The sequence below is a fragment of the Heliconius melpomene genome, chromosome 5, assembly GCF_056956725.1.
Source record: "Heliconius melpomene rosina isolate 202511_hmr_F chromosome 5, ASM5695672v1, whole genome shotgun sequence".
Lineage (NCBI taxonomy): Eukaryota > Metazoa > Arthropoda > Insecta > Lepidoptera > Nymphalidae > Heliconius > Heliconius melpomene.
In genome coordinates, this window is record NC_140393.1 from 3,778,963 (window position 1) to 3,806,699 (window position 27,737).

At 31.5% G+C, this 27,737-nt stretch overlaps 2 protein-coding genes across 2 annotated transcripts; one reads left to right on the top strand and one right to left on the bottom strand.

The window, feature by feature from the left end:
• On the top strand, positions 1 to 24,908 carry LOC146538932 (UPAR/Ly6 domain-containing protein twit-like). Its single transcript, XM_085185420.1, has 3 exons — positions 1 to 158; positions 21,205 to 21,390; positions 24,117 to 24,908. Exons 1-3 carry the CDS (start codon positions 104 to 106, stop codon positions 24,320 to 24,322), a joined length of 447 nt encoding a protein of 148 aa, XP_085041546.1. The 5' UTR covers positions 1 to 103; the 3' UTR covers positions 24,323 to 24,908.
• On the bottom strand, positions 24,452 to 27,592 carry crok (crooked). The gene is made up of 3 exons (XM_085185421.1): positions 27,416 to 27,592; positions 27,172 to 27,333; positions 24,452 to 26,991 (listed from the first exon to the last, which is right to left on the bottom strand). Exons 1-3 carry the CDS (start codon positions 27,474 to 27,476, stop codon positions 26,780 to 26,782), a joined length of 435 nt encoding a protein of 144 aa, XP_085041547.1. The 5' UTR covers positions 27,477 to 27,592; the 3' UTR covers positions 24,452 to 26,779.
• Between the last annotated feature and the right edge of the window lie 145 nt (positions 27,593 to 27,737).

A 27,737-nucleotide genomic window follows, 5' to 3' on the forward strand; every position in this document is an offset into this window, starting at 1 on the left:
TCGACATTAGAATTCGTCGTTGGCTTTGGCATTCGCTTCCCGCCACGAAAACCAAACGGTCAGTTGCGTATCGCGCGCTAATATAAAAAAATAAAGTGTGGAAATGGCGAAAATTATGATTATTGTGCCCGTTCTAATGGCTTTATATATCAGTAGTGGTAAGTTTTTAATATATATCTATTAATATTTGTAATTAAATTTTTATTCAGTATTTTACTTAGAGTTCTGCCATTAGAATTCAGCAGAAAATGGAGAACGGAGTGTCTTAACACTAAATTCCTTCTGCCTATACTTCTGTGTGCGGGATACAGCGTGAAGGTGATTTAATTTTAATTAAATGTTTTGTTTACTATGGAACTAACTTTGCTGTTTGTTTGTGAAGGTGATTGCGATATGTGTAGGCGATTAAAATTGATCATCAATTGTTTCTAATTATTAATTAAACTTTTAATTACATTTAGTTTTAATAGAAAAAGTATTTGTGTTTAAGAAAATTTATAAACTAACTCGAGTGTTTATTTTATTTATAAAACGACGCATTTTCTTTAGCTAGTAGGTTAATTTCGCAATACCTAGGTATGGTGAGTAAGTGCCATAGTTCCAACTTTAATGTGGCCATGTAATAGTTATATACTCGTATAGAAAATGTAGGTATACCTAATACCTATACGTTGAAGTTCTTAGCAAAGACTGTTAATCGCTGAATTAAGAGCACGTTTACTAGAACTTCTGGCTTGTACCTAAATTGTTATGGAATTAATTTATAATTATTTGCTTACCTATTTAAATTATTTTAAATCAATCAAATTAAATCAGCTTCACTCTGTATCACGCACACAGCAGGATAAGCAGAGAGAACATGGTGTTAAAACACTCCGTTCGCCGTTTTCCGCCGCGTTTTTGCCTCGGTGTCAGAGCGAAGAAATTAATAAATAGTTAATTTATTTCCTCGAATGGGAATCGAAACCACAACCATCGCGATACAGACACACCCTTGTACCGCTGTGACACGACGTGTTCTATTTACTATAGGTAAACAATGCAGTTATTGAATTATAACCTCGTCTTGTTTTCTTATAGTATACAAACAAAGATAATATTTATACGCAAAAACCTTGAATCAAGATGTACCTTGTTAAGAAAGCGATATAATAATATGACAAAATAACTTGTTTTTGTTTTTTTTTTGTTATCGCAATTTGCTCCTTATTTAATTCAATTAGAATATTCTAGAAATAATTAACTTACACGTGTTGACCTGTCGTTATACTTATGTATTTAAACGACACAAGAAGTGAGTCCAGTTAGACTAGATCGTATTAAAAGTATAATAATTTACCAATTATAATAAGTTGAGTTGAGTTTGAGGAAGCGAGAAAAGAGAATGTTTTAATGGGAAAGGAGTGTTTTTACACTAGGTTCCGAAGTTCCTTCTGCCTATCCTGCTATACAGTGAGAAGCTATAGTAAAACTAAAATGTATGCGTACGTTTATACAAATATTGAATACGTCTCTACTCGAGAAATGAATTTATAAATAATAATAAATTATTATAAATAAATATAAATTATAATAAATTTATAAAATCAGTAATCTTCGGTTGGTAGGTACTTAGGTTATGCAGAATGATTTTAATAATACATAATAATCATTTAGTACGGAGTGTCTTAACACTTGATTCCCTGTTCCCTGCTAAATGCGTGAAACAACGTGAAGCTAAAATAATGATTTAGTAGATTACATAAAATATTATTAGAATTTCATATTTTAAAACGCATTTATAAAAACAAATCTATACTAATATAATAAAGCGGAAGAGTTTGTTTGTTTGTTTGTTTGTTTGTTTGTTTGTTTGTTTGTTTGTTTGTTTGTTTGAACGCTAAGATCTCTGGATCTACTGGCCCGATTTTCATTGTTTTTGTTTTGTATGAAAGCTGCATTCTTCAGAAGTGCTATAGGCTATATAACATTACATTACACATATATACTAATATATTTTAAAGTACATTCTAATTTGACATGCAATTTATTCTGCCATGTTAATAACAACCGTCGTCGCTACGCAACCGCGTTCGTTACCGCGTCATTTTGATATTCATCCTTATGAAAATAAATATAATAGTCACTTTTAGCATTTTATCTAGATTGAAATTATAGTTTACTGTATAACATTCTAATAAATAATTAAGGACATGTCACTGATACCAAATGACCTAGCCACCTAGCGGGCGGCATAGTATGAGTATGACCGACGCGAACGGGCAGATGACGTTGACGGTTTTATAAATTTTCATACATTTTCGAACTTTATTTGTTGTTTATAATTAATTTAAAATACACTTTGATTCTCTTCTTATTTTATTTGATATTGCCCACTAAAATTATCCTACTTAATAGAGAGAAATGTTTAGTTATTTCGTAGAGTCGATATCTATGTACGGAAAACTTTAGGTACTTTTTCTAATATTAAGAATACCAATCCTTTAGTTACTTTTAATCCTTTTGTTAGTTCATTTCAATAACTCAGATATTTTTTTCTAATAATGTGTATCTACTTATTATTCTTTTTGATTATTTGAGCTTATATTTTCTTACTAATTCTGTTGAGAATTGAAAATAATTTCATGAATATATTTAATAAATATTCTTATAGTTGAAGCAGGCGTAGCCGCGTCCGGGTCCACTAGTGTTAAATAAATAACTTATTATTTTATGTTCACATTTATGAAAGCACTATTTATGCTTATCAATGTAATACATCTATACTAATATAATAAAGCGGAAGAGTTTGTTTGTTTGTTTGTTTGTTTGTTTGTTTGTTTGAACGCTAAGATCTTTGGATCTACTGGTCCGATTTATATTGTTTTTGTTTTGTATGAAAGCTGCATTCTTCAGAAGTGCTATAGGCTATATAACATTACATTACACATATAAACTAATATATTTTAAAGTACTTTCTAATTTAACATGCAATTTATTCTGCCATGTTAATAACAACCGTCGCGTCGCTACGCAACCGTACCGCGACATTTTGATATTCATCCTTATGAAAATAAATATAATAGTCACTTTTAGCATTTCATCTTGATTGAAATTATAGTTTACTGTATAACATTCTAATAAATAATTAAGGAGATGTCACTGATTCCAAATGACCTAGCCTACGGGCGGCATTGCATGACCGACGCGAACGGGCAGAACGTTGACGGTTTTATAAATTTTCATACATTTTCGAACTATTGTTAATTTTTATGTAATTATTTGCTGTTTATAAGTAATTTAAACTGCACTTTGGTTCTCTTCTTATTTTATTTGATATTGCTCGCTAAAATTATCCTATTTAATAGAGAGAAATGTTTAGTTATTTCATAGAGTCGATATATATGTACGCACGCACGGAAAACTTTATGTAGTTTTTCTATTATTAAGAATACGTATCCTTTAGTTACTTTTAATCCTTTTGTTTATTTCAATAATTCAGATATTTTTTTCTAATAATATGTCTACTTATTATTCTTTTGGATTATTTAAGCTTATATTTTCTTACTAATTCTATTGAAAATTGAAAATAATTTCATGAATATATTCAATAAATATTCTTATAGTTGAAGCAGGCGTAGCCGCGTCCGGGTCCGCTAGTTAATTTATATAATCGATGTTAAATTATACAATACGGTTATTAAAAATTTATTACAAAAACACATAGATAAACACGTTATAATCATTTGGAACAAAATAAACCAGATTTCTGTGTTAGAATGACATAACTATTCTGACATTTAAAATATTTGTTTTTAAGATGTTATATAAAAAAAGAAAATCCAAATCGAGTTGTAATCGTCCGCGACGAGCATAGTAATCGTTCACATGTTGTCCTAAATACATAAATATTTTTGTATGTAAAATAGATAGAAATAGATAAGCATATGTTCTTAAAAACCTGATTTGAAATAATAATTATAAGCAATTTGTTAAAAAAGTTACAAGCAATAGAATTAAAAGCAATAGGTTGTGAATTCGATTTCACTACTCAATACGCAATGCCTCGGAAATTTGTGCGAAAAGTGGTTAATGGAGTGTATTAACACTAGTTTCTCTACGCCTACCCTAAAAGTTCTTGTAAGAATGTTCAATAACTATTTCACCATGAAAGTTCCCTTGTCTGCCTATACGTTATATATCTTTAAAAAAAACAGCTTCACGCTGTATCCCGCACACAGCAGGGTAGGCAGAGAGAACCCAGTGTCAAGACACTCCGTTCCCCAAATTAAAGTTAAATAAATATTTCACTTCCTCGAGTGGGGATCGAACCCACAACCGTCGCGTTACAGTCACACCCTTGTGCCGCTGCGCCATAACGGCCTCATATATATTCAAGATGGAAATATTACTTATTCTAGATAAGAAACACAAATAGTCAAACTATTTAAAGGAACACTAAAAAAAAAATAACATTTACTAAAGCTATTTTAGCGTGCGTTCAAAAAAAACCTAATATATCTCTGTCAGTAGTTAGTTCATTTATGATCGTATCTCATGGTGGATTTTTATTCGAACTTTCACTTTTAAAGAATGACACCATTGACATACATAAAGCCCTTTCTATTAACCCATGGTTTACGGTTCTACTATGGCGTGTTTGTATTTTTATTTCGTAATCTCGCAGCTTGTAGGTTGCAATGCATGGTGAATAAGCAAGTCGATAAGCAAACGTTTTGTCGAATATAATTGGTTTTACAATCGATTTTAAAACTATACTGGGGTTTATTTAGTACTAGTGAGCCCGTGCGGGGCTACGCCTTAAAATAGAAATATTAATAAAGTTGTATAAAATAACTGTTACGGCAATCAGCAAATTTGTCGAACTATATACTTTAAATTGACATAACTTTTTTATTTATGAACCGATTGTAATAAAATAAACTCTATATGTTTTCGGAAGCTTGCCAGAATCCAATAGTGAAACCGCATCTAAATCGGTTAAGTCGATTCTGAGATTAGCAATAACAAACGCACAGACAAACAGACAAAAATTTTAAAAATCATTGTTTTGGCGTCTATTAGGTTAATAAAGGTTCCCAATAACATTTTTTTCTAAATATCTTTCAAGTATAGACACCGACCCTCGTACGATTTTAGTGTAAGTATAGATTAGGCTGTGTTTGTTTAGTTTATTTAGTTTTATTACATCTTATCTATATATATAAAATCGAAAGGTCACTCACTCATCACGAAATCTCAGAAACTACATGTACTAGAAATCTCAAATTTTGCATAGGAGTTATTTATAGGAAGTAGGTGCTCGCTAAGACGGGAATTTGCAATATTCGACTTCTAAGGGGTTGTTTTTGGGGTCGAAAGTTTGTATGAAACTTCGTTACTACAAATGCTAGGGGTCTGAAATTTTGCATAGACGTCACTAGGACGTAGCCATGGAGACAGAAATTAATAATAACATAGTTCACGCGGGTGAAACCGCGAGCGGGCCGCTAGTATAGTATATACTCAAAATAACATAAATTATATCAATTTCATTTCTTCGCTGTGGTAACAAGGCAAAACGCGGCGTTGAGTTCCGCTAAACAACCAATATTCGAAATTTCGTTGGATAGTGGAGAACGGAGTGTTTTAACACCTAGGTCTCTAATATAGCATGCGGGATACAGCGTGAAACTGAAATTATACTTAGCTATAAGTCGATTTTTAGGTGCGTTTTGTTTCTAAATAAGTAAATTAATGCATTAGAATGATTATTAAACACCCTTCTTCATTAATTGAATCGTCATCGTGGTTGTGATTCAAGGGTTACTTGCGTTATAACATTGACTATTATTATTAAAGATATAAACTTGACGTGTCAAGTAGTAGTTAATCTAATATACAGAGGGAACATAAATAATTAAGACAAGAAGTTCTCCATTTTCCGTCTAATTTAAGAGAACGGAGAAATTAAAGTAAATTAAATATAATTCTACCGAGTAGAAATCGATCTCACAACCGCCGCTTACGTAAAACATGTTTTAAACAATACCAGTGTCGTACACTAAATAAAGAAATAGAAAAGTAAAAAAAAAACAGTGTATAACTGACGTGCCTTGAAACTGATATTAGTATAGGTTACGTCAACTTGTTTCCGTTCTCAATATTATTTATTACTTGTATAGTGATGTCAGCCCCAAGAGAAACGTAAAATAAATAATTAGGTGTATTTTATTTAATTAGATTATGTCATGCTTATATAATACCTTTATAACAGAAATTAACTTTTATCTATCTTTTATATTTTATTCATAAATATTTATACATGAAATTATACTGAGGCCATCGTGGTTTAATAAGAGCAACATTTAATAGAATTTCTTAGCTCTGATATATCACGGCGTTTAGTTCTGCCATGCAATGTCTCAAAAAATGGGCGATATGTGGGGAACGGAATGTCTTAACACTAGATTCCCTCCGTCTACCCTGATATAAGCGGAATACAGCTTAACGATGAAAAAAAAACTATATAAAAGATATAATTTCTTTATCTACCCGCATATTCTCATTGAATTCAATAAAAAAGTCATGACCCCAATGAAACTTTAAGATGCATTGTCGATTGTATTGTGCTAAATCACGTCAATGATTATAAAACCATTATATTCATAATTTACTTCGAATGGAAAATTATTGATAAATTAATTGATTTAATAATTGTACCAGCATCTATATAATATGTCCAGTAATAATAATAAAATATTACTTGTAAATAAATATAAATCGTTTATTTTTACAATAAATATAGAATAAGTATGTCATTGTTTATTTTTACAATAAATATAGTATAAATATGTCATTGTAGTGGGGAACGTGTCCTAACATTGGGTTCCCTCTGCCTACCCTGCTGTGTGCGGGATACAGCGTGAACTTGTAACTTTTAATTAAAAGGTCAGTAGTTACTCATTATGACTAACATAAAGTCATTAAAAACATCAGTATTGACTGTTAGGTAAAGGAAAACAAAAAAACCCATGTTCAATTGGAACTAAAAATACGTATATTTTTAATAAGAGTACCAACTGGCCCTTTAATTAAAAATTAAAAGTAGAAATACGTGGCGACCGATCATTTCACTATTATAAACTGAAAAATTGACAAAATTGAAAAGTACATAGGCAAAGCGGGCCTCCAGAATTAGGAGGAAAGTGAGAAGCAGAGTGTTTTACCAATAGACGCCATCTGCTTACCCTGCTATTTGCGGGATACAGCGTGAAGCTGAAAACAAAAACAAACACTAAGAGTGAAGATGAAAAAAACAACAAAAATAACCTACTCTTAATAGCATGTAATCTTTATGCTAATATAGCATTAAGGAGCTTAGAACAATTACGTATACAATTAGTCAGCCGTGACCCTTGCCCAGGTGATCTCAAAGACCTGTCACGCTGGTCGTTAACACGAATTAGTCATTGGTTAATTAACTACATAATATAATAAAATTATAATTGTATATTTTTTTTAATAGAGAGACCTTGTATGGGAATATATTTACAGGATAGAAGTTAGAAAATATAGAACCCAAACCTTCAGTGAATATTTTCAATATAATTAAATTAATTCATAGAATCATTGGTAAAACCAGGTGGTATGTGCCCACCCCAGAAATATTATTAGCATAAAATTCACCCTGGAAATTGAAAAATACCTTAACACGAACAGGTTTTTTTCGCCGCTTTTGCCTCGTTAACAGAGCCACCAGAGAAAAATGAAATTATAAAATATTTTCATTTCCTCGAGTGGGAATCGAACACAACCTATCACATCACACATACTTTGTGCCCCTGGGGCATTACTGCCCTCATATTAAATACATAATTGTATAAATTAATTCAATTTTCAAACAAGTGTCGTAATAACAAGTTCAAGTTAATAACAAAACGAAATGACATCGAGGACTAACTGCCGGAAGAACAAATTGCTCTTTTGTATGTAAGTAGTTTAATGTAATTAACGACGTCTGGGGCTCCTTTATTAATGTCGTCCCCTTACTATTAAATATTGACTTTAGAACTAAATCCCCCTCATATATACATTATTAGAGAGAATAAGAGAAAGAAAGAGAGAGAGAAAAAGATCAGATTATCCACTAGCTTGTTTAATCTTGATTGTTGACAGAATGTCAATATAGATTATTTATATCTATATACCTTTAAAGTAAATATATGTATAGGTAACTTGCACAACGATACCGACGTATGCAGCATACCTTTAAGGTAATTGAAATAAATGATACATGTGTTATTTATGTTTTTAACTTCTCGCTGTATTCCTCACACGGGTCGACAGATATAACCTAGTGTTAAAACACTCCGTTCCGCATTTTTCACCGAATTCTGGAAATGTTGCGGTTCTAGTGCTTAAAATCAACGTCCTACTTTGCCTCGACACCAGAGCGAAGAAATGAAAATATATATTTAAATACATATTTCAGTTACACAACCAAGTGTCATTCGTGCCCGTGTACCACGACTAGCCTCAGTTGTATTATTTCTATACATTCCTATATTTTATATTTACATATAGTATATCAATACATATCTAAGAAATCATGTTCTAACAAACAATACTCAACTGAGTATAATTGTTATAATAATCTATACGTGTCGTCTATTTTCCTACATCGTGGTTTAAGTTTATAGCCCCCCGCGCGCGCGTCCGAGAATGTAGACGTGTGTTAAGTTAGCTCCGCAAAATTTTTTGCTTTAAAAATGTAAAAGTGTAAATTTGGTTGTGACTTTTTAAATACACTAACTATATAATATATTAATAAGTAATCCGTGCCTAAAACTCGTATAAATATTGTATGTGAAGTGTGTGTTACCCAAAATCAAAGTTACTTTGTTCCATAGTGAGCCGTTGCAAAAAGCAAAAGCCTGACCTTTGTACTTGACGCAATTCTTGCAAATTATTGCGAATCCGACTGTCCAATGTATAGATAAATAATTTCGCAACCTCAATAAACTTAAACAGCAGCCTATCGTGTCAACAGTCGCTTTTATCGACGAGGCGTGCGATCAAATCTACGTTGAAAAAGTTTTTAGTTCTACAACAAACTTTTTAGTTCTACTTTTTTTTTTTTTTGTTCTTTTTTTGGTACATCCTCCTATTAAAATGCCACTGAAAAGAACACCCCCTAAGTCATTGTTACCGTCACCACAACAGACTTGTGTCTCGGAACCAAGTCTTGTTAAACAAGGCAACGTCGATACTGGAGCATCGACCCCAAATGTGACATTCCGACAAAAACGGAGGCGTACGCCCTCCGATGAAGTTGGTGAAAAGCTGGCCGCGTTTATGGTGGAATTTAAAGATCTACTCGATGCGCTTAAAAAAGAACAAAATTTGAAATTTGAAAGATTGTCTGCAGCTGTGGAAGAAATTAAAAGACAAAATGTTGAAATACAAACATCTGTTGAGTTTCTGTCGCAGAAATATGATTCCATTATTACTCAGATTGACAAATTAGAGAAGGACAAACAACAAAATCTTCTTCAAATACAGTCTTTAGAAATCAAAATGGAAAACTATGAACGCTTGTCAAGGTCAACATGCATCGAAATAAAAAATGTACCATCAGCACCTTCTGAGACAAAGGACAAACTATTAAATACAGTTATCTCTATAGGGAACAGCTTAAACGTTTCTATCAAATCACACGAAGTCAAAGATGTATTTCGCATTAATTCACGTGACTCATCGAACCGCACAGTCCTAGTGGACTTTACAGGGGTGATGATCAAAGAAAAAATTATTCAAATGTACAGAAAGGGTAATAGAGAAAATATTAGACTAACTACGGATAAATTAAAGCTACCAGGACCGCCAAAACTATTATTTATATCTGAGAGTCTGACACCCAAAATGAAAAGACTTTTTTTCCTTGCCCGTGACTTCGCTAAGCTAAACAAATACTCACACTGCTGGATTTCTAACGGCAAGGTGCTATTACGGAAGAAGGAAGGAGATAAACTTATAGTTGTTAGAAGTGAAAGTGATTTATCTGATATACCAGTAAAAAAATGACTAGTCAATTCAAATGTGTACACTTATTTTTATATTAATATGTCAAATTTAGTTTTATATTCTTGTAATTTAATTCAATTTAAATATTGTGTATATTTTTTATGGGATTCCATGTACTTACATAATTACACTATTACACATACACTCACCAGTTTAATATTACTTACCGTTTTGTATAATAACAGTTACATCGCCTCTTTCAGTGTACGGGTTGGTAAAGCTTTCATTTGTACCATTATTAGAAAAGTATTTGGATTTAAAAACTTATTTCTTTCTGCTATATTAAAAATAAATAATATGTCACCAAACTTTGGAGAGCTGGTTACTAGCACATACGTTTTTCAAACAGAATTAAATAATGGGTCACAAAAATTTACTTGATAATATTGATGACTTATTGGTAGCTGATTCTCAACTCTGTTCTCCCGAGCAATGTAAGGAATCCTTGACTCATATTAGTGGTATAAAAATTCTTCATGTAAATATACGAAGTATAAATTGCAATTTTGACTCGCTTTTGGTTCTTCTTGACAGGTTGAGTTACAAAGTTGACATTCTGGTTTTATCGGAATGCTGGTTGAGTAAGACTTCTATAATTCCCGTACTGCCGAACTTCCGATCGTTTAAGTCGGGCTATACAAATCAAAATGACGGTCTCATCGTGTATACCAAAGATACTTTATTATGTGAGGTTATTGAGCCCAGTTTTTGTGAGGCAAATTGCCTCCAAATTACGCTTTCTACTACCCATGTCATTCTTGCTTTGTATCGATCTCCCTCTTACCGTTGTATTAATGTGTTCTTAAACAGCTTGGATGATGTACTGACTTCGCTAACAAAGTCCAAAACAATAGTCCTTATTGGTGATTTAAATATCAATATTAGCGGCTCGTCAAATGATTCGCAAGCGGAAGAATATTTAAATCTATGCGCAACACATGGTCTTATACCAGCGCACCTATTTCCCACCCGTAATGAGAACTGTATAGACCACATACTCCTTCGAAGTAGCAGAAAATCTTCTACATATGTGCTGGACGCACCTCTCACTGATCACTGTCCTATATTGGTTTGCTGTGAACTTCAAAACAGAAATATATTAACATCTGAAAATGCCACTTACGTGGATGAATCGTCAGTTACTCGTGTACTAGAAACATCTGATTTTACTGATATTTTAAGTAACAGAGATCCAGAAGGTGCAGCAGAAAAATTGGTATTAACAATAACCTCTGCTATACAAAAATACACCCGCATCATCTCTTGCAGAAAAAGAATTATAAAACCATGGATCACTCCTGGATTGCTCCGATGTATAAGAAATCGCGATAAACTATATAAAAATACGAAAAAGAATCCCGATGATCCAATATCTAAAATCAGTTATGTTCGTTATAAAAATTTCTGTAACAATCTGTTAAAAAAAATTAAAGCTAATTATGAAAATATCGAGTTCCAGAAAGCTAGCAAAAATACAAAAAGGACATGGACCGTTGTTAAAACAATTATAAATAACACTAAAGAGAATACTAAGGTCTCAAGCAATCTCTTGCAATTAGGTAACGATCCAATCTCAGCAGTCAATAATGTAAACGATTACTTTGCTAATATAGGGAAAAAACTTGCTTCTGCCGATCATTTCAATAGTGCTCCTCAGATGTACCTACCGTACACTGCCGCCCAGGTAATACCTAATTCAATGGTTATTAATGAAACTGATAATTCAGAAATTAGATCCATAATTCTTAATCTTAAAAGCCATTGCGCGGTAGGGTGGGACGGTATATCGTCCTCTGTCCTTAAAGCTTCGGTAAATGTACTTACCCCACCTATTTCTTGGATTTGTAACCTCTGCTTATCCCAGGGGGTATTTCCCAAAATCTTTAAAAAGGCTGTCGTTCACCCAATTTATAAAAACGGATGTAAGGCCAGCTTCAGTAACTACAGACCCATATCTGTTCTAAGTGCCCTATCTAAGATCTTGGAAAAGCTTATTAATAATAGACTTGTCTCCTACTTAGGTAGATACAACTTGCTTTCTCCTAACCAATATGGTTTTAGAAGTGGTAGCTCAACCGAGGATGCGCTCTCGAATTTAGTTGATGAGGTTGCCCAAAATATCAATAATAGAAAAAAGACTCTTGCCATATTTCTGGACATTTCTAAGGCCTTTGACACGGTCTCACTACCGATCCTTTACAGCAAATTGGAAAATATTGGTATTAGGGGAATTGTCTTGGATCTCTTTAAAAGTTATTTATCTGACAGAACACAAGCAGTAAACATTAATAATAATATTAGCAATGAAGCAAACGTCTCTTTTGGAGTACCTCAGGGTAGCGTATTGGGACCAACTCTATTTTTAATCTACGCTAATCAACTTTGCAACCTTTCTGTTCCAAATACCAAAATTATTTCTTATGCAGATGATACCGCTTTGCTTGTGTACGGTAACAGTTGGGCCGAGACACGCGAGCATGGTGAGAAAGCTTTAGCCATCGTAATAAGCTGGTTGTCCTGTCACAGGCTAACATTAAATGTGGATAAAACCCAATTTATAACTCTAGGCCCGAAACGCTCGTTGCCACCCATTTCTTTTTCTATAATTGCTCATAGATGCCACCCCGAATTAAGTCCAATTTGCCATTGTAGTAATATTAATAGATCTTCCACTATAAAATACCTTGGTGTTATTATAGATGAGAATCTCACCTGGAGGAATCATATACTAGCTTTAAGTGCCCGTATACGAAAAATAATATACATTTTCAAACAATTAAGATCTGGAGCTAGTATAGAAATTGCTAAGATGGTTTATTTCGCACTTGTCCAATCGATTCTTACTTACTGCATACCGGCATGGGGTGGTGCTCCTAAATCAATCTTACTCCCACTAGAAAAAGCACAGAGATGTATACTTAAGGTTATGACATCTAAACCTACCCGTTTTCCAACTGCCGAACTATATGACATTTGTAAAGTTTTAAGTGTCCGTCAATTATTCGTTCTGCGCTCTATTTTACGGAAGCATAGGCTCACCCCTTTCGAACCGCAGAACAATTGCGGGAAACGAAGAGTTGATAAGGTTTGCTCAATAGAGTCACGACGCACTGTCTCGGCAAATCGCCTATTTTATTACTTAAGCCCCATACTATATAATAAAATAAATAAAGAATTAAAAATATATCCCCTAACGTTGTATCAATGTAAAACTAAATTGACTGACTGGCTATTAAACTTAGATTATGATCAGACAGAGAACCTATTGATCGTATAGCTTGATACCGATGAAGCCATCATACGTACGCACACACACATCCACACACGCACACACGTCCACACACGCATACACACATCAACACACGCAAACTCACACACCACATATAAACATCATGCACATGCACTCTAATAATGTTTTGTTTATTGTATACCTTTTTATTTTATTTTTTCTTTTAATTAATTAATTTTTAATACTATTATTGCATGCTTTTTTAATTATTATTTTTTATCATTTGTTATATTTTAAAGTTTTTTCTTTTTTTTTTTGTAATTGATCATACTAATTTATGAATGGATGCTTGTGAGGCGGGCGTTAATAACTGCCACACAGTTTACAACTAATGCGGTTATTATCGTTATAAATTGTTTTTTTTGTAATTTTGTTTATGAATAAATTATATATTATTATAGGTATATTTGAACTTTGAAATAAAATCGTTTTAAAACAAAAAAAATATACATTTTTAATATTTAATCTAATGAATTTTGTAAGCACTTTTTTATATTTTATTAAATTAACGAAGTGACAATTTAATTGATCACTGTCAGCAAAAAATCAAGTTTGAAAAGAAAAGATTTATTTACATCTATATACATATAATATACCTAACTTCTAGATATTTAATATGCTACAAGGTCTGTTGTATACTATATATATATATTGCTATATATATGTATGTATGTTTGTATCGTAACATAAATCTTAATGGAATAAAATCTTATCGACTATAGGCTATAGGGCAAGTCTAATAAAAACATCTAATATAATATATTATAGTGTTTTTATTAGATTTGCCAGTACAACATATTAGTTATGGAATAATTTAAATCAAAATTAAAAGATAAAGCCAGTTGTGACTCGGTTCAACCGCATGTCTGTAGGCGCGCCAGGTTGCAGGTTCCTTTTACATTTTCATTTACTCGCTGTGCTCGCTCTTCACGTTCTTGTTACCAAAGGAATTAAATAGAATATTTCAAATTTATTTAATGATAGAGGATAGAGAGATGGATAGAGAAGATGGAGGATGACACCCTGAAATGCCTTTTGGTAAAACAATTAAATTTAACGTTTTATTCATGTTCAATTGCTATGTTTCATAATCATGAAATAATTAGAAGTGAAAGAAAAAATTCTAATAATTTATTACATAGTTACGAATCAACCTAATTAAATCAGCTTCACAACTTCACGCTGTATCCCGCACACAGCAGGGTAGGCAGAGGGAACCCCACTTTCTGCCGAATTCTGGAGGCATTGCGTGTTGAGTTGCCTCGACACCAGAGCGAAGAAATGGAAATATAAACGACCTAATTAAAGCCTATTTAAATAGGAACGCTACCGGTTTTTAATAGCTTTTTGTATGTTTTTTTTATTATTCATTTGGCAAAGGTACCATACGCGAATGAACACCGATTTCTGATATTGTTGTGGTATGAAAGAGTGATTAATGGTTCTACCTATTGTAGAAAGTGACGATACTTATCTCTCTTTACATTCTGTATAGCTTGGAATTGTCTATCAAAATGCTGATAAATAATATGAAATTGCCATGGTAGTACGTACTTGCCAAACATTTAAAATTTATAAGAACACTAGTAGACCCGAACGCGGCTACGCCCGCTTGAACTATACGAATATTTATTAAATATATTTATGAAATTATTTTCAGTTTTCAATAGAGAGATGCGTTAAGCAAGCTCATTTTGGGTGACGTTTTCTAACAACAAACTTTGCAAATCATTGCTTAGCAACGCGATAAATATTAAAATAAATAATTACGCGAATAAATTACATGTCAAATTAATAAGTATTTTAATATATTGGTATATATCGAAAATATTACAAATATGAGAAAAAAAAGTATCCTATGTTCATCCCGAGACCCTCAAGTATCTCTCTATGAGTATTTTATGACAATTAAATTAGCGGTTTGGCCCTGATTGCGTAAAAGACAGACAGACAGACAGAGTTACTTTCGAATTTATAATATAGGTATGGATAGCGCTGAGTTTAATTAAATTAAAATAAATTAAAATTAAAAAAGCGGCCAGACGTGGCGCTGAGCCACAAGGGTGCAACTGTAAACGTGACGGTTGTGGGTTCGATTCCCACTCGGGAAAATAAAATATTTAATATATACATTTCTTGGTTCTACGATATATCGTGAAACTAAAAACAGAGAAACATTGCATAAATACTTTACATTGGCAATATTATTACTCCTTTATCTTACTAGAGCCATAAGCGATACTCTATATACGTTGAATTCGCTATCTTTGCAAAACCCCTTCATATGTTAGTATATGTATACGATAAAATTGTAACTGATTGTTGTCTGTACCTACATGGAAGATAAGAAAAAACTATTATTGGGGACATTTTATCAATATAATTAAATTCAAAACAATGTTTTTTTAAGTATAAAATTAATCATTGGCGAATAAATAATCGTGTAATTCAAACGGGCGAAGCCGCCAGCAGTTCGCTAGTATAAGAAATATAATTCCTGATTACATATATTTCAAAATGGCGAAAAATAAAAAAAGAGGACGAATCTGTAGACAGGAAATGTAAACAAAACATTCTTAGAAAGATCTTTAACCTAAATAAAAACTATGCAATATTAAAAATATAGCTGACAGTGTGTAAGTCTGTACTATGACAGTATTATATATATATATATATATATATATATATATATATATATATATATATATAAATAAAGCGTGATTCACATTCTACTACAATTTTACTATCTTTTCAAAGATAAACGTGTATTATGTATACTATAACGTTTCTTGGCTAGTATTGTTGGCATGTGTTCAAGCTTTTAAAATACGACGGATTCGTAAGGGATCACATTAGCCCTATATTTACGACATTATGATGGAATCTATGGTTTGGTATTCTAAAAAAAATAAAACCAAATCCTAAAGTAAAATTATAGATAAAAAATATTAATCCTATAAAAAAAATCACGTTGTTTCCCACACACATGAGGGTAGGCATAGGAAACCTAGTGTTAAAACACTCCGTTCCCTACTTTCTGCCGAATTCTGGACGCATTGATTGTTGAATAGCGGAGGTCCCTGCCTCGACGAAAAAATGAAAATATAAATTTTATTTGAGTAACCTTTCTTAAATTGAAGTTCCGGGATGCCCAAATATATTGGTTTATTCTAATTATCTAATTAGGCGCTATCCGCTATCCAAAAATAAATGTTTCTTTCTCACGATAGGAAGAAGTAAAACTGAAATGGGGTCGGCATGTTTACTAATTAGAAAGAATATTTTCTTATTGGCGTTAAAGCTTAATGTTTTAAGCAAAAATATGTAATTTTAATTTATTTAATTACAAAGGTAGAAAGAAGTAAAGGAAAAATACAATAATAAGTATGGGAAACTATGTATAATTGAAAATAAATATTTGCTTGTTAGTTCCACTTCGACATATTTTATGGAATAACTCTATTTCTTATTTATTTCTTTAAGAAGTTTGCCTTTGGCGATAGGTTTTCTTTTAAAATATAGTATAAAGTTTTAAACATTAGATAAAACTTTCCTTTTCCAAATCGCGTTCATGTTTAAACACCTGTGACATAGGTTTAACCTAGTAACCCCAATTTATTTATGGTATAAACTAATATGTACTCGTATATGGACACGTGCTTCACATTTATGGTAATAATACGGCATGAGCTATTTCTTTTAACTTCACGCTGTATCCCGCACATATAAATCTGTATTTATTTATGTACCCTGTAGGCAGAGGAAACCTAGAGCTAAGACACTCTGTTGCTATTAAAACACTTCCGTCTCTTACGTTCCGTCGAATTTCAGAGCCTTGTTGAATAGCGGATATCTACGCCGCATTTTTGTTTTGCCTTGTTACTACAGCGAGAAAAAGAAAATAGATATTAGATATTTCATTTTACTTGGGCGTGAATCAAACCCACATCTGTCGCGTTTATCGTCGCACGAATGCACCGCTGCGCCACTCGCCTTAGTTAAATCAATCTTATGTGTTAAACAATGAGAGAAAAACCTTGAGAAATTCGCCCTTGAACAATACAAGAACAACTCATTATAAAACCATCGTTTATTGTGTTTTTTTACGTTTTAAAACAAGGCGTAACATTATACGACGTAGCTGTTATATGGCAACCTAATAACATTAGACTGACGTAATCGCCAATTTTAAAATGTTTATTATTCTATTAATTTATTTTTCTATCTATTTTTTCCGCTTCATACTGTATCACGCATATATAGGGTAGGCAGAGGTAACCTAGTGTTAAGACACTCCGTTCTCCACTTTCCGCCAAATTCTCAGAACGGCATCGTATTTTTTAAATATATTAATATTATATGTACCTAAATATAAATAAAAAAGTAATGTTTAAAATTAATTGCAGATTTCATAATAATAATTTAAATAAGTAAATAATGATATAATTAATGGAATACAATTTACATTGTAAATCGATTTTATACAAGACAAGCATATTGATCAAGAATAAGGAAGTTATAAAATATATGAGTAAATGACAACAAAATGCTAACATATTTGCTTGTTTATTTGAAAATAAAAAAAACTGTTATATTTAATCTTATTTAGCTTTATTTTTAGTTAAAAACAAATTATTAGTTTTAGTGTTAAGTCAGCCGTTTTACCTTTTGTTTGTTTTTTGTTTTGTTTGTCTTTTGTTTACCTTCCGCTTATTTTAGGGTAAATTGGTAATTGATTTTTTTAGCATCACGCGCATATCAGAATAGGCAGAGGGATATTGGGAATCTAGTAGACAGAGGGATATTGGGACTCTCCGTTTCGATTAAGACATTTCAGGTCCCCACTTTCCACCGAATTCTTACCAGAGCGAAGAAATGGATATATCAAATATTTTACTTCCTCGACTGGGAATAGAGCTTACAACCTGTCGCCTTTACAATTCCACTCTTTTACCCCTGCGCCACCTCGAGACATTTGAAATTGAATTCAATATAAACAATAAACGATCTACCGACTGCGAATCGAACTCACTACCACACAGTCCACCCTTCTTCTATCTCTCATACAAAATTATAGAAAACAAAACATCTTAAGTATAGTTTCAGAGTTACGTAATAAAATAAAACGTAGTACGTGACAAACACGTAAATGAATATTACTGTTCCATTGCGCGTGACAGCAAGGTAGGTAGGTAAAGGTAAACAAAGCTATTATATAAGTAAGGACTAGTTCCCATTGTTAAGCATCAGTGTAGCGTGTCTCCATGAAAAATGGCGGTCAATCATCGCGGCCAGAACCTTGAAGTCACATGAGATTTTAAATTACTGGAGATTTAAAGAATTAGCTTCACGCTCTATCTCGTATATGATGAGATGGGTTGACAGACGGAGAAGGCTAGGCAACTGTTAAGACATTGCCTTCTCGATTTTCCGCCGATTTCTTATAGCATTGGGTGTTGGAGTGGCTTGAGCAAAAATATTATGTACTAGTGGACCCGGACGCGGCTACGCCTGCTTGAATTATAAGAATATTTTCGCGTCGGTCATACTGTGCCGCCCGTAGGCTAGGTCATTTCGAATCAGTGACATCTCCTTATTTATTAGAATGTTATACAGTAAACTATAATTTCAATCTAGATAAAATGCTAAAAGTGACTATTATATTTATTTTCATAAGGATGAATATCAAAATGTCGCGGTAACGGTTGCGTAGCGACGACGGTTGTTATTAGCATGGCTGAATAAATTGCATGTCAAATTAGAAAATAGCACTTCTGAAGAATCCAGCTTTCATATAAAACAAAAACAATGTAAATCGGACCAGTAGATCCAGAGATCTTAGCGTTCAAACAAACAAACTCTTCCGCTTTATTATATTAGTATAGATAGATGTCATTTCTTCGAGTGGGAATCGAACCCACAACCAGTAGCGTTTACAGATACACGGTTGAGCCGCTGCGCCACGACTGGCCTATAAATAAGGACTAGTTTCCATTGTTAAGCATCACCGTAGCGTGTCTGTTTGAAAAACGGCAATCAATCATCGCGGCCAGAGCCTTGAAGTCACATGAGATTTTATTATACTAGATTTTTTTATTATTTTTTTATTATTTGTTTAAAATTTAAAAAAAAATAAGTCTCGCTAAGTTTCATGCGCCGGTTTTTCTCAGGTCTGATGCACTAACTTTTATGAACTGGTGGTAAATTATTTGATGTTCAAAAAATAAAGATTGTAACTTTTTAATATGTATAAAAATATTTGAATTTGAATTTATTTAGAAAACAAGAATAATAATATTTTTTATATGCATCTTGTTGTTTATGGCTGCCGCCTTATGTTTATTATGTTTTTATTGTGGTTGTAAAGTATATATGGTTTAAAGTATACATTTTATTCGTTTTTTTTTAAATCAATATTTTAATTAAGATAAAGATAAGAAGAATAAGATAAAGAAAAATAAATTGAATCTTAATTTGGAACCATTTTTTATTTTAGATTAACGAATGTAGGTATTTGAAAATGCAAAATGTTTATTTGGTCGTGATAGATACGGTACCTATAAGCATATGCAACGGTACGGAGAGTTAGGAACGGAAACTCTAGGTTCCCTACTCTGTTATTTGTAATACAGTACTCTCTCTACAGTATCTCTACTCCTTTCTGAGTATATTTAATTCTATTCCGATTAATTTTATAATAAGAAATGAATAAGTATTTAAATATCACAGCATGCAATTTTTTTAATGTGTAATATATATAAATGGAAAATATAAACATGATCGATTATAAAATAATTATAATAATGCTGAAGCTGTATCTGTCAATCTATTTTTTTACAAACCAGCACACTAAATTCATTAGAAACATATTAATGAAATACATTAATGATTGAACATGTAAAAGTCGTTATACAACTTGATTAGAATTCATTAGAATATTTTAATATATTACGAAATATATTACATACATACATTGCTATATTGGTATACCGACGAGTATGTACGAACTGTAACTTGCTTGGACTTATAAGACATATTTTTTGTTTCCTTTTCCATAGGAATCCTTCAACGGCCATCGTTCTCATAATTATATAATGTTTTAATAATTACATTTAAAATATTTTTAAGTCACTCCCTTACGCAATTTGCGTACCTATTGAGCCGCGGAACTTAACTCCGCATTTTAATTTCTTACCCCAAAATAATTTAACCTCCCGAGTGGGAATCGAATCCACAACCGTTGTGTTTACAATCCACATTATAGATACCACTGCAGTAGAACGACCTTATAAAATTCCTCAAGCACATTTTTTAGTTAAAATTCTCAATGATGGGAAAAATTGGAAAATAGTAAGAAGTTATAAAGAAAAATTACATCCGTATGTTAATTTTCCTACATGTTCTCAATCGTAATTATGTATACTCGTATTTAACTGAGAACAATGGGTATTGAAATGAATGGTCACACTTTTCCAGTTTTATTTATAAACAGAAATAAATGTTCGTTCATTTATATGTATTAAAATTTATATCAAGATAATCTCGTGATAATAATGTGTTTCTTTATTTAATTTTATTGTTTTAATGTTATTATTAGTACTATTGTGTTGTTTGTAAATAGGGATTTAAAAAACGTTTAAAGTAAACATAACTTTATTTTAGAGCAACAATTGTTTAAACGTTTAAAATTAATTAATTCATTAATATAAATTACTTTAAGTTATATATTTTAATTATATTTCATTGTTTATATAATAAATAATATATTTATTTACGTTTTACGTTAACATTAAGCCATTTACCAAGCGTGATAGAAATAAAAAAAGTAATATTTTTGTCTCTTTTTCCAGGCGAAGCAATTCGCTGCTGGACATGCTCATCCGACATCAACCCGTACTGCAACGACCCCTTCCTACCTGAAAGGGCACCTGAAAGCTCAGGTCTCTTCCGCCTGGAATACTGTGATGCTAACTCCGGTGCCTCTTACCCCTACTTGGCCTCGTCAATGGCGGCGTGTAAGAAACAAAAGAAATACGGTAAGAGTGTTTGTTTAAAATTCTCCATATATTAAAATTTTAACTCGTCGTTGTCTGTATATGTAAGATTCGCTGCTGCACATGCCTTCGAAAACATAGAAAATCTATTATTAGGGGCATTTATTAATGTAAAGGAACCCAAAACATAGATTTTTAAAATGTATGTTTGTTTGTGTACATAATCTCAGCAACTTAATCTATTTAAATGCAGTTTTCACTGGTGTATTTTGGCAACTTCCCTTAACATATAGTGTTTGTTATATTTAAATCGATTTTTAAATATAAAAATATGTCAGTATGCAATTACATGCAATAATATTGCTACAAAAACAAGTGTTTTATTAAATTAGCTTAAACTTTAGCTATCAATATACAATATATTCATAATGTCTTAAAAATTATTTTATTAGAATACTAAAGTAATTCAGATAGAAAATAATTCATTGTTGTGTCTACTACAAGCGGGCGAAGCCGCGAGCGGGTCGCTAGTGTATAATTTTAAAAATATTTCGTATAATCATTTTTTTATCAGTCAATAAATATTTAAAATAATTTAGGCATAAACTAAAACCACAAAAAAAAAAATATTTGATAAATATGAAACTACAAAGTAAATGAATGTGTAAGATAGCAATTGTGGTAGATATTATGCAGAAGTCACTGTAATGCCTTTGGCACGTAAATTTCAGTTATTATTACAATTCTTTTGTTCGTTTAATAATCGAGATGTCTCGATAAAGGCCTGTAGTATGCGCGGAAATACAATTGATTCAAATTAAAATTGTTAAAATAATTATAGTGTAGAATTTTCCTTGCATTTTCATTCGCTTAGTCATTCTGAGAAATATCTATTTACTCTTGTTTTTTATAAACAATTTTCAGTCGATGTTTCTTATTATCTTACAACAATAGTACGTGTACGTGTTACGAATGTTTATAGAAAACAGATCAATTTAATTAAATGGCGATAAAGGCGATAGTTGTGGGATCGATCCTCACTCGAGTTAATTGATGATTATTTATTTTTATTTCTTCGCTCTGGCAACAAGGCAAGCACACAATGCCTCGAGAAATTCGGCGGAAAGTGAGGAACGGGGTGTGTTAACAATAGATTTACTCTGCCTATCCTGCTGCTTATTTTAATCATTAAACTTATGAGTGCTAAAATAAAAAAAGGCCATAATAGTTAATAGTATACTCGTATGTAAATGTGAACGACCCTCGCACAAAATTAGTCGTTAGTTACGTCATCACCGAATTATCATAAAACTACTCATCTATGAAGGCCACAATGAAATAGAAAAACTCTGTTTATTATAAATTAAATTTTAAATAGTTTGAAATTAATAATAGACAAAGAGAATAGAGAAATATAATGATTTGTAATTCTATTCTAGTAATTTTCTATTTAATCTTTTCTGGAAACAGTTTTCCAAAAAATACATACATATATATTTAAATTTCTAAACTGGATTGAACCTATAAGCTAGCAGTCAAACACCCTTACGATCACGTCATTTTATTATTACTAGAAACCTAATACTAGTTACCTAGTAAATACAAAGTTAGTATTATATTTCAACATTGAAGTGGTAGTGGGTAGCTCTACCTACGTCCATACATTAACTAACGTTTATGTTTAGACTATAAATAAATACATTTGTAATTTCCATATTATTTATTATCCTTTTGCTTATTTTATAGTTAGCACAGGAGCATAAGCTGGGTTCGATTCCCACTCGCTTTTTAATTTCATTTACTCAATAAGCAATGTCTCCAGAATTCGGCAGAAAGTGGTGAGCGGAATGTTTTAACACTAGGTTCCCTCTCCCTATCCTGCTAATTGCGGGATACAGCGTGAAGCTGGTTTCTTCGCTCTTGTTTCGATGCAACGCGGCGTTGAGTTCCGCCACCTTTCTGAATTCAGTGAAAAATAAGGACCAGAGTGTCTTAGGTCTCTTCTGCCTCAAGAATAAAGCGTGAAGCTAAAAAAGGGATATTTTAGACAAAACAAATCTGATATTTTTTTATAACTTATGGTCAAAGTTCAGATCGTATCGTATCGAATGAAAGAATGTGAGGAAATACCCAAATTCAAAACAATATGGGTATGGTTCTTTTCAAACAATCATTGACAGTTTTTTTCGCAAAATTACACTTCCTCTATGTTAATATATCTACTTGTTAATTGTATGGAACATCACGGTCTTAGACTTTATGGCCTAACCAAGGTTGAAATAAATTAACCCTGAAATTGGGTTTTCGTGGGTTTTGGCATGGCGTGAGTTTTACTACGACTCAGGTTTAACGTAATCACACTAAACGCTCTACTATTTATTGCATATTCAGGATGAAAATGCTTAACTCGTAAATTGTAATTTTTGGAAAATCATTATTAAAAGAAAATTAAACGTTTTCCAAGGTTATTTTTCTTCTTTCTTTATTGGCAGCGGGAGCCTAGTGCTAAGACACTCCGCTCCCCACTTTCCGCCAAAGTTTGGAGGCATTGCGTGTTGAGTTACGGAACATAACACCGCGCTTTGTCTCAACACCAGAGTGAATGAATGAAAATATTAAATATTCCATTTTTTCGAGTGGGATTCGAATCCTTAACCTGTCGCGTTACAATGACACGCTTGTGCCCATGCACCACGACTGGCCTCGTTATATTTTTATATATTTAACTTTATAAATAAAACTAAACATATTAATATCATTAATTACAGTCGGTGGTCAACTAGTAGTGTCCCGCGGCTGTACCTGGAAGCGAGGAGATGATTACTCCAACGCCTGTGCCAGCTCTTCAAGCGGACCAAACGAAGTCACCTTGTTCTGCGAAACCTGCACCACCGAGGCCTGCAATGGGGCTTCAGCTATTGGAATCACTTTGGCCTTAATTATGGCTCCTCTAGGATTGCTTCTTTTTAAGTAAACAAAAATATATAATAATTTATGTATATTTTGGGACCATTTATATATACAGTATAGCCGTGTGCCCACCGTTAACCAAATTAAAATACCAACTACCTAAATACAAATTAAATTTTATTTTTATCTATGTACAATTGTTTTTAATATAATAAAATTACAAAATGGATCTAATATAAAAAGCATTATTATATAGTAACTTTTATATAACTTTATTATATGTTATAATTTTTAATTATTAGTTATATTATGAGCTTCTCAATATTTCTAATACTAATAATAATGATGATGTACAATTTTGTTGTAATTTTCTTTAACATTTTAATATTAATTTATAGTTTATAAGATTATTTTGTAAATATTAAATGTACTGTTATAGATCTGTTTCTACTTATTTCACAAAAAAAGTCTTAATCGTATATAATCTCATCTTGTAAATTTAATTTATTGTCAATTTTGTTAAAATTTTAAATTTCAATTAACAAAATCTATCTTTATCTTATATTTTTCAATTATATTGATATCATTAAAAGTACAAATTTATTTCCAAGCCTATTTGTGCGTATTTTATTAAACGTTTTCTTTAAATATATTGTGTTTTATTTTAAACTTCTCTTCATAAATGTGACTCTCAAGCTTCGCGCTGTATCCCACATATATAGGGATTTGCAGAGGCTAATTTTAAGAAACTTCTCTTCACTTTTCGCTGAAGTTGTGAAGGCATTGCGTGTTGATGGCGGGATTGATAGCCGCGCTTTCCGTTCCGAACTAGTACTTCCCGTAGACCTAATTACGAAATGTGGAAAGCAGAGAACAGAAGTGTCTTGACACTAGGTACCCTCTGCCTACTCTACTTTAAGAGATACAGCGAATGTTTCATCGAAATCTATCCAGTACTTTTTTTGTAAAAGGTATACAACAAAAAGACAAAAATTTACATCTTTTAAATAAAGTGTACAAAATATAATAGTAATTTAAAGTGATATTGTTATAATTGAATTTGCTTCATTAAATTGAGCGAAATAATAACAAAAAAATATTTAAAAAACACTTTTATTATAAGATAAAAAACGTGAGAATTGCTGAATAACATTGGACGGAGTAATCAGTCTTCATATTAACATATAAAAGAAGTGTATATATAATTATTTAAAATGTTATTTAATGTAATAAATATAGATTGTTATAAAGAATGAATATACAATATTTCGTCTTTTCACAAATAAGAAACCACCATTAGATTTCAAATTAAAATACATATTTTTTATAATATTTACTATTTAAGATTATTTTCTACGTTGTTAACTATACTACACGACGAACAGAACAGAAATATAAACACATGTCTAACCAAACAATACAAGCAAGTAATTGGTTAGTCTCATTAAAAAAAAACTTAAATTTGTGCATAATAAATAACACAAAATATTTTTATATTGCGATATAGGTTTTTTTAAAGCCCTGATTTTAATATCAAATATTCAGTTTTACATAACTTTTTTAATCAAAATTAATATGGGAAGTACCCTACGTTGTACATCCCCTTCCACTCATATAAAATTTGTCAAGAAGTGAGAATTTACTGTACAAATAAAGGAAAAAATTCACAATTTGTAAATATGTGTTTGTTTTGTTTTAGGTGAAGGCTGTACTTACACTGGATCTCCTTTTTTCACATGTATTCTATAATTGTATATATTTATCTTTTTTTATTACCGGCGAAATGAATTGTGCTTAATTGGCACGCTTGAAACGGCATATATCAAGAATTCAATTCAATTCAAAATTCACAACATACTTGTTGAAGCACTTTTAGTCATAAGTTAGATAAGTTTAGTAAAGCAACAGTAGCCATTTAGTTTATTTGGTGTAAAATATGTCTCCAACAATAGCTTTAATATTAAAATCAATACATTTTTAGATGTCCACGACACAAATCCCCAATTAAAAACTGTCCTATGCGCCCACAATACTTAAGTTTGTCAACATTGATAAGTTGTAATTCCCAATGACATGCTATCATTTTTTAAATTTAAGATTTTTTGTACTAATTTATAAACAATTGACATTATTCATTGTACAATATATAAATTATACACATATAAGTTAATTAATGCAATATTGCATATTTTGTAAAATGTAGAGTTCAATGAAAAATTAGACTTTCTCTTATTAAATTAACTTAAATATAACAGCAGCATATAACATAAGAGGCACAATTTTATTGATACATAAGAACTACATGTAATTTATTACATATAAATAACTCAATAAGCAATATTTTGAATCATGTTTAGTTAAAAAATAAAATATTCAATTTTTTAATAGAGAAAGTACATCTTAGACATATATAGTAGCATGTTTCTATATAAATTATATTTATAAGTATGAGAATTGTAAAAATATATGAAATCCATGTAAAATATGATATTTGTATGTGAAGTTTTTAACTTAGGAAATTTCAATAAAATATACCTATTAAAGAAAATAGCATAAGAATTGGTATTGGGCTAAGCAAAGATGATGTATTACAACCATCTTTACTGTTACAGGTACAATACTCTATGAAAATGTTATATGTACCTGTTCTCATTAAGCAAAACCTTTCATCTCCCTGTATACCCACTTCACCAAGATATGCACAATCTCTGAAATATCGCCATTCACCATTAACTGAAAATTAGAGAATTAATTATTTTAATCATAGAAATTAATATATGTTCTTGTTTGTTTCACACTATAATACATATAGTAGGATGGGCAGATGGAACAGCAGTAAATATTTTCCTTTTAACCTATAACGAGATTTAATTCTCGTTCAAAATAAAATTACAAAACAATTGGCTAAGGTACCTTTTTGCCTTATTTTCCGGCACATGCTGGGTCGTATTCCTGGCAAATGAGGTAGGCCCCTCTCTTGTTTACAATCAGTTATTGGAACAGTACTGTTGTCAAAAGGATCGGCACATTTTGGATCATTGTTAGATCTACAGTTCCAACATTTTATACATAAAACTGAAAGAAAAATTTGGAAATAAACATTTTATGTTTTGGGTGTGACCGTTAAAGAAAACGTTATACAAAAACATAAATTTACCACTTGATATGAAGTTTAAGAAAAAGAATAGAAACAAAATATATTTTGTATAAAAAATCATGATGTTTAAGTAAAAAGAACTAATAAAATTGTAATAAAAAGCTCTAAAATCGTATTTTCGATATAAGCTTTATCTTCAAAGTAGGTGAAGTGTAGGTGAGATTAATGACACTTGTCCATGTCAACTGTCAAATTGAATTGAAGCCTGTTTGTTGAACTCCGAATTCTGAAGGCTTGTTTATTTTAGTGCTACTATCAAATCATGCTGCAATTTCATTTTTTGTTTTTAAAATACTAGTTAACTAGGGTGAATAAAAATCGT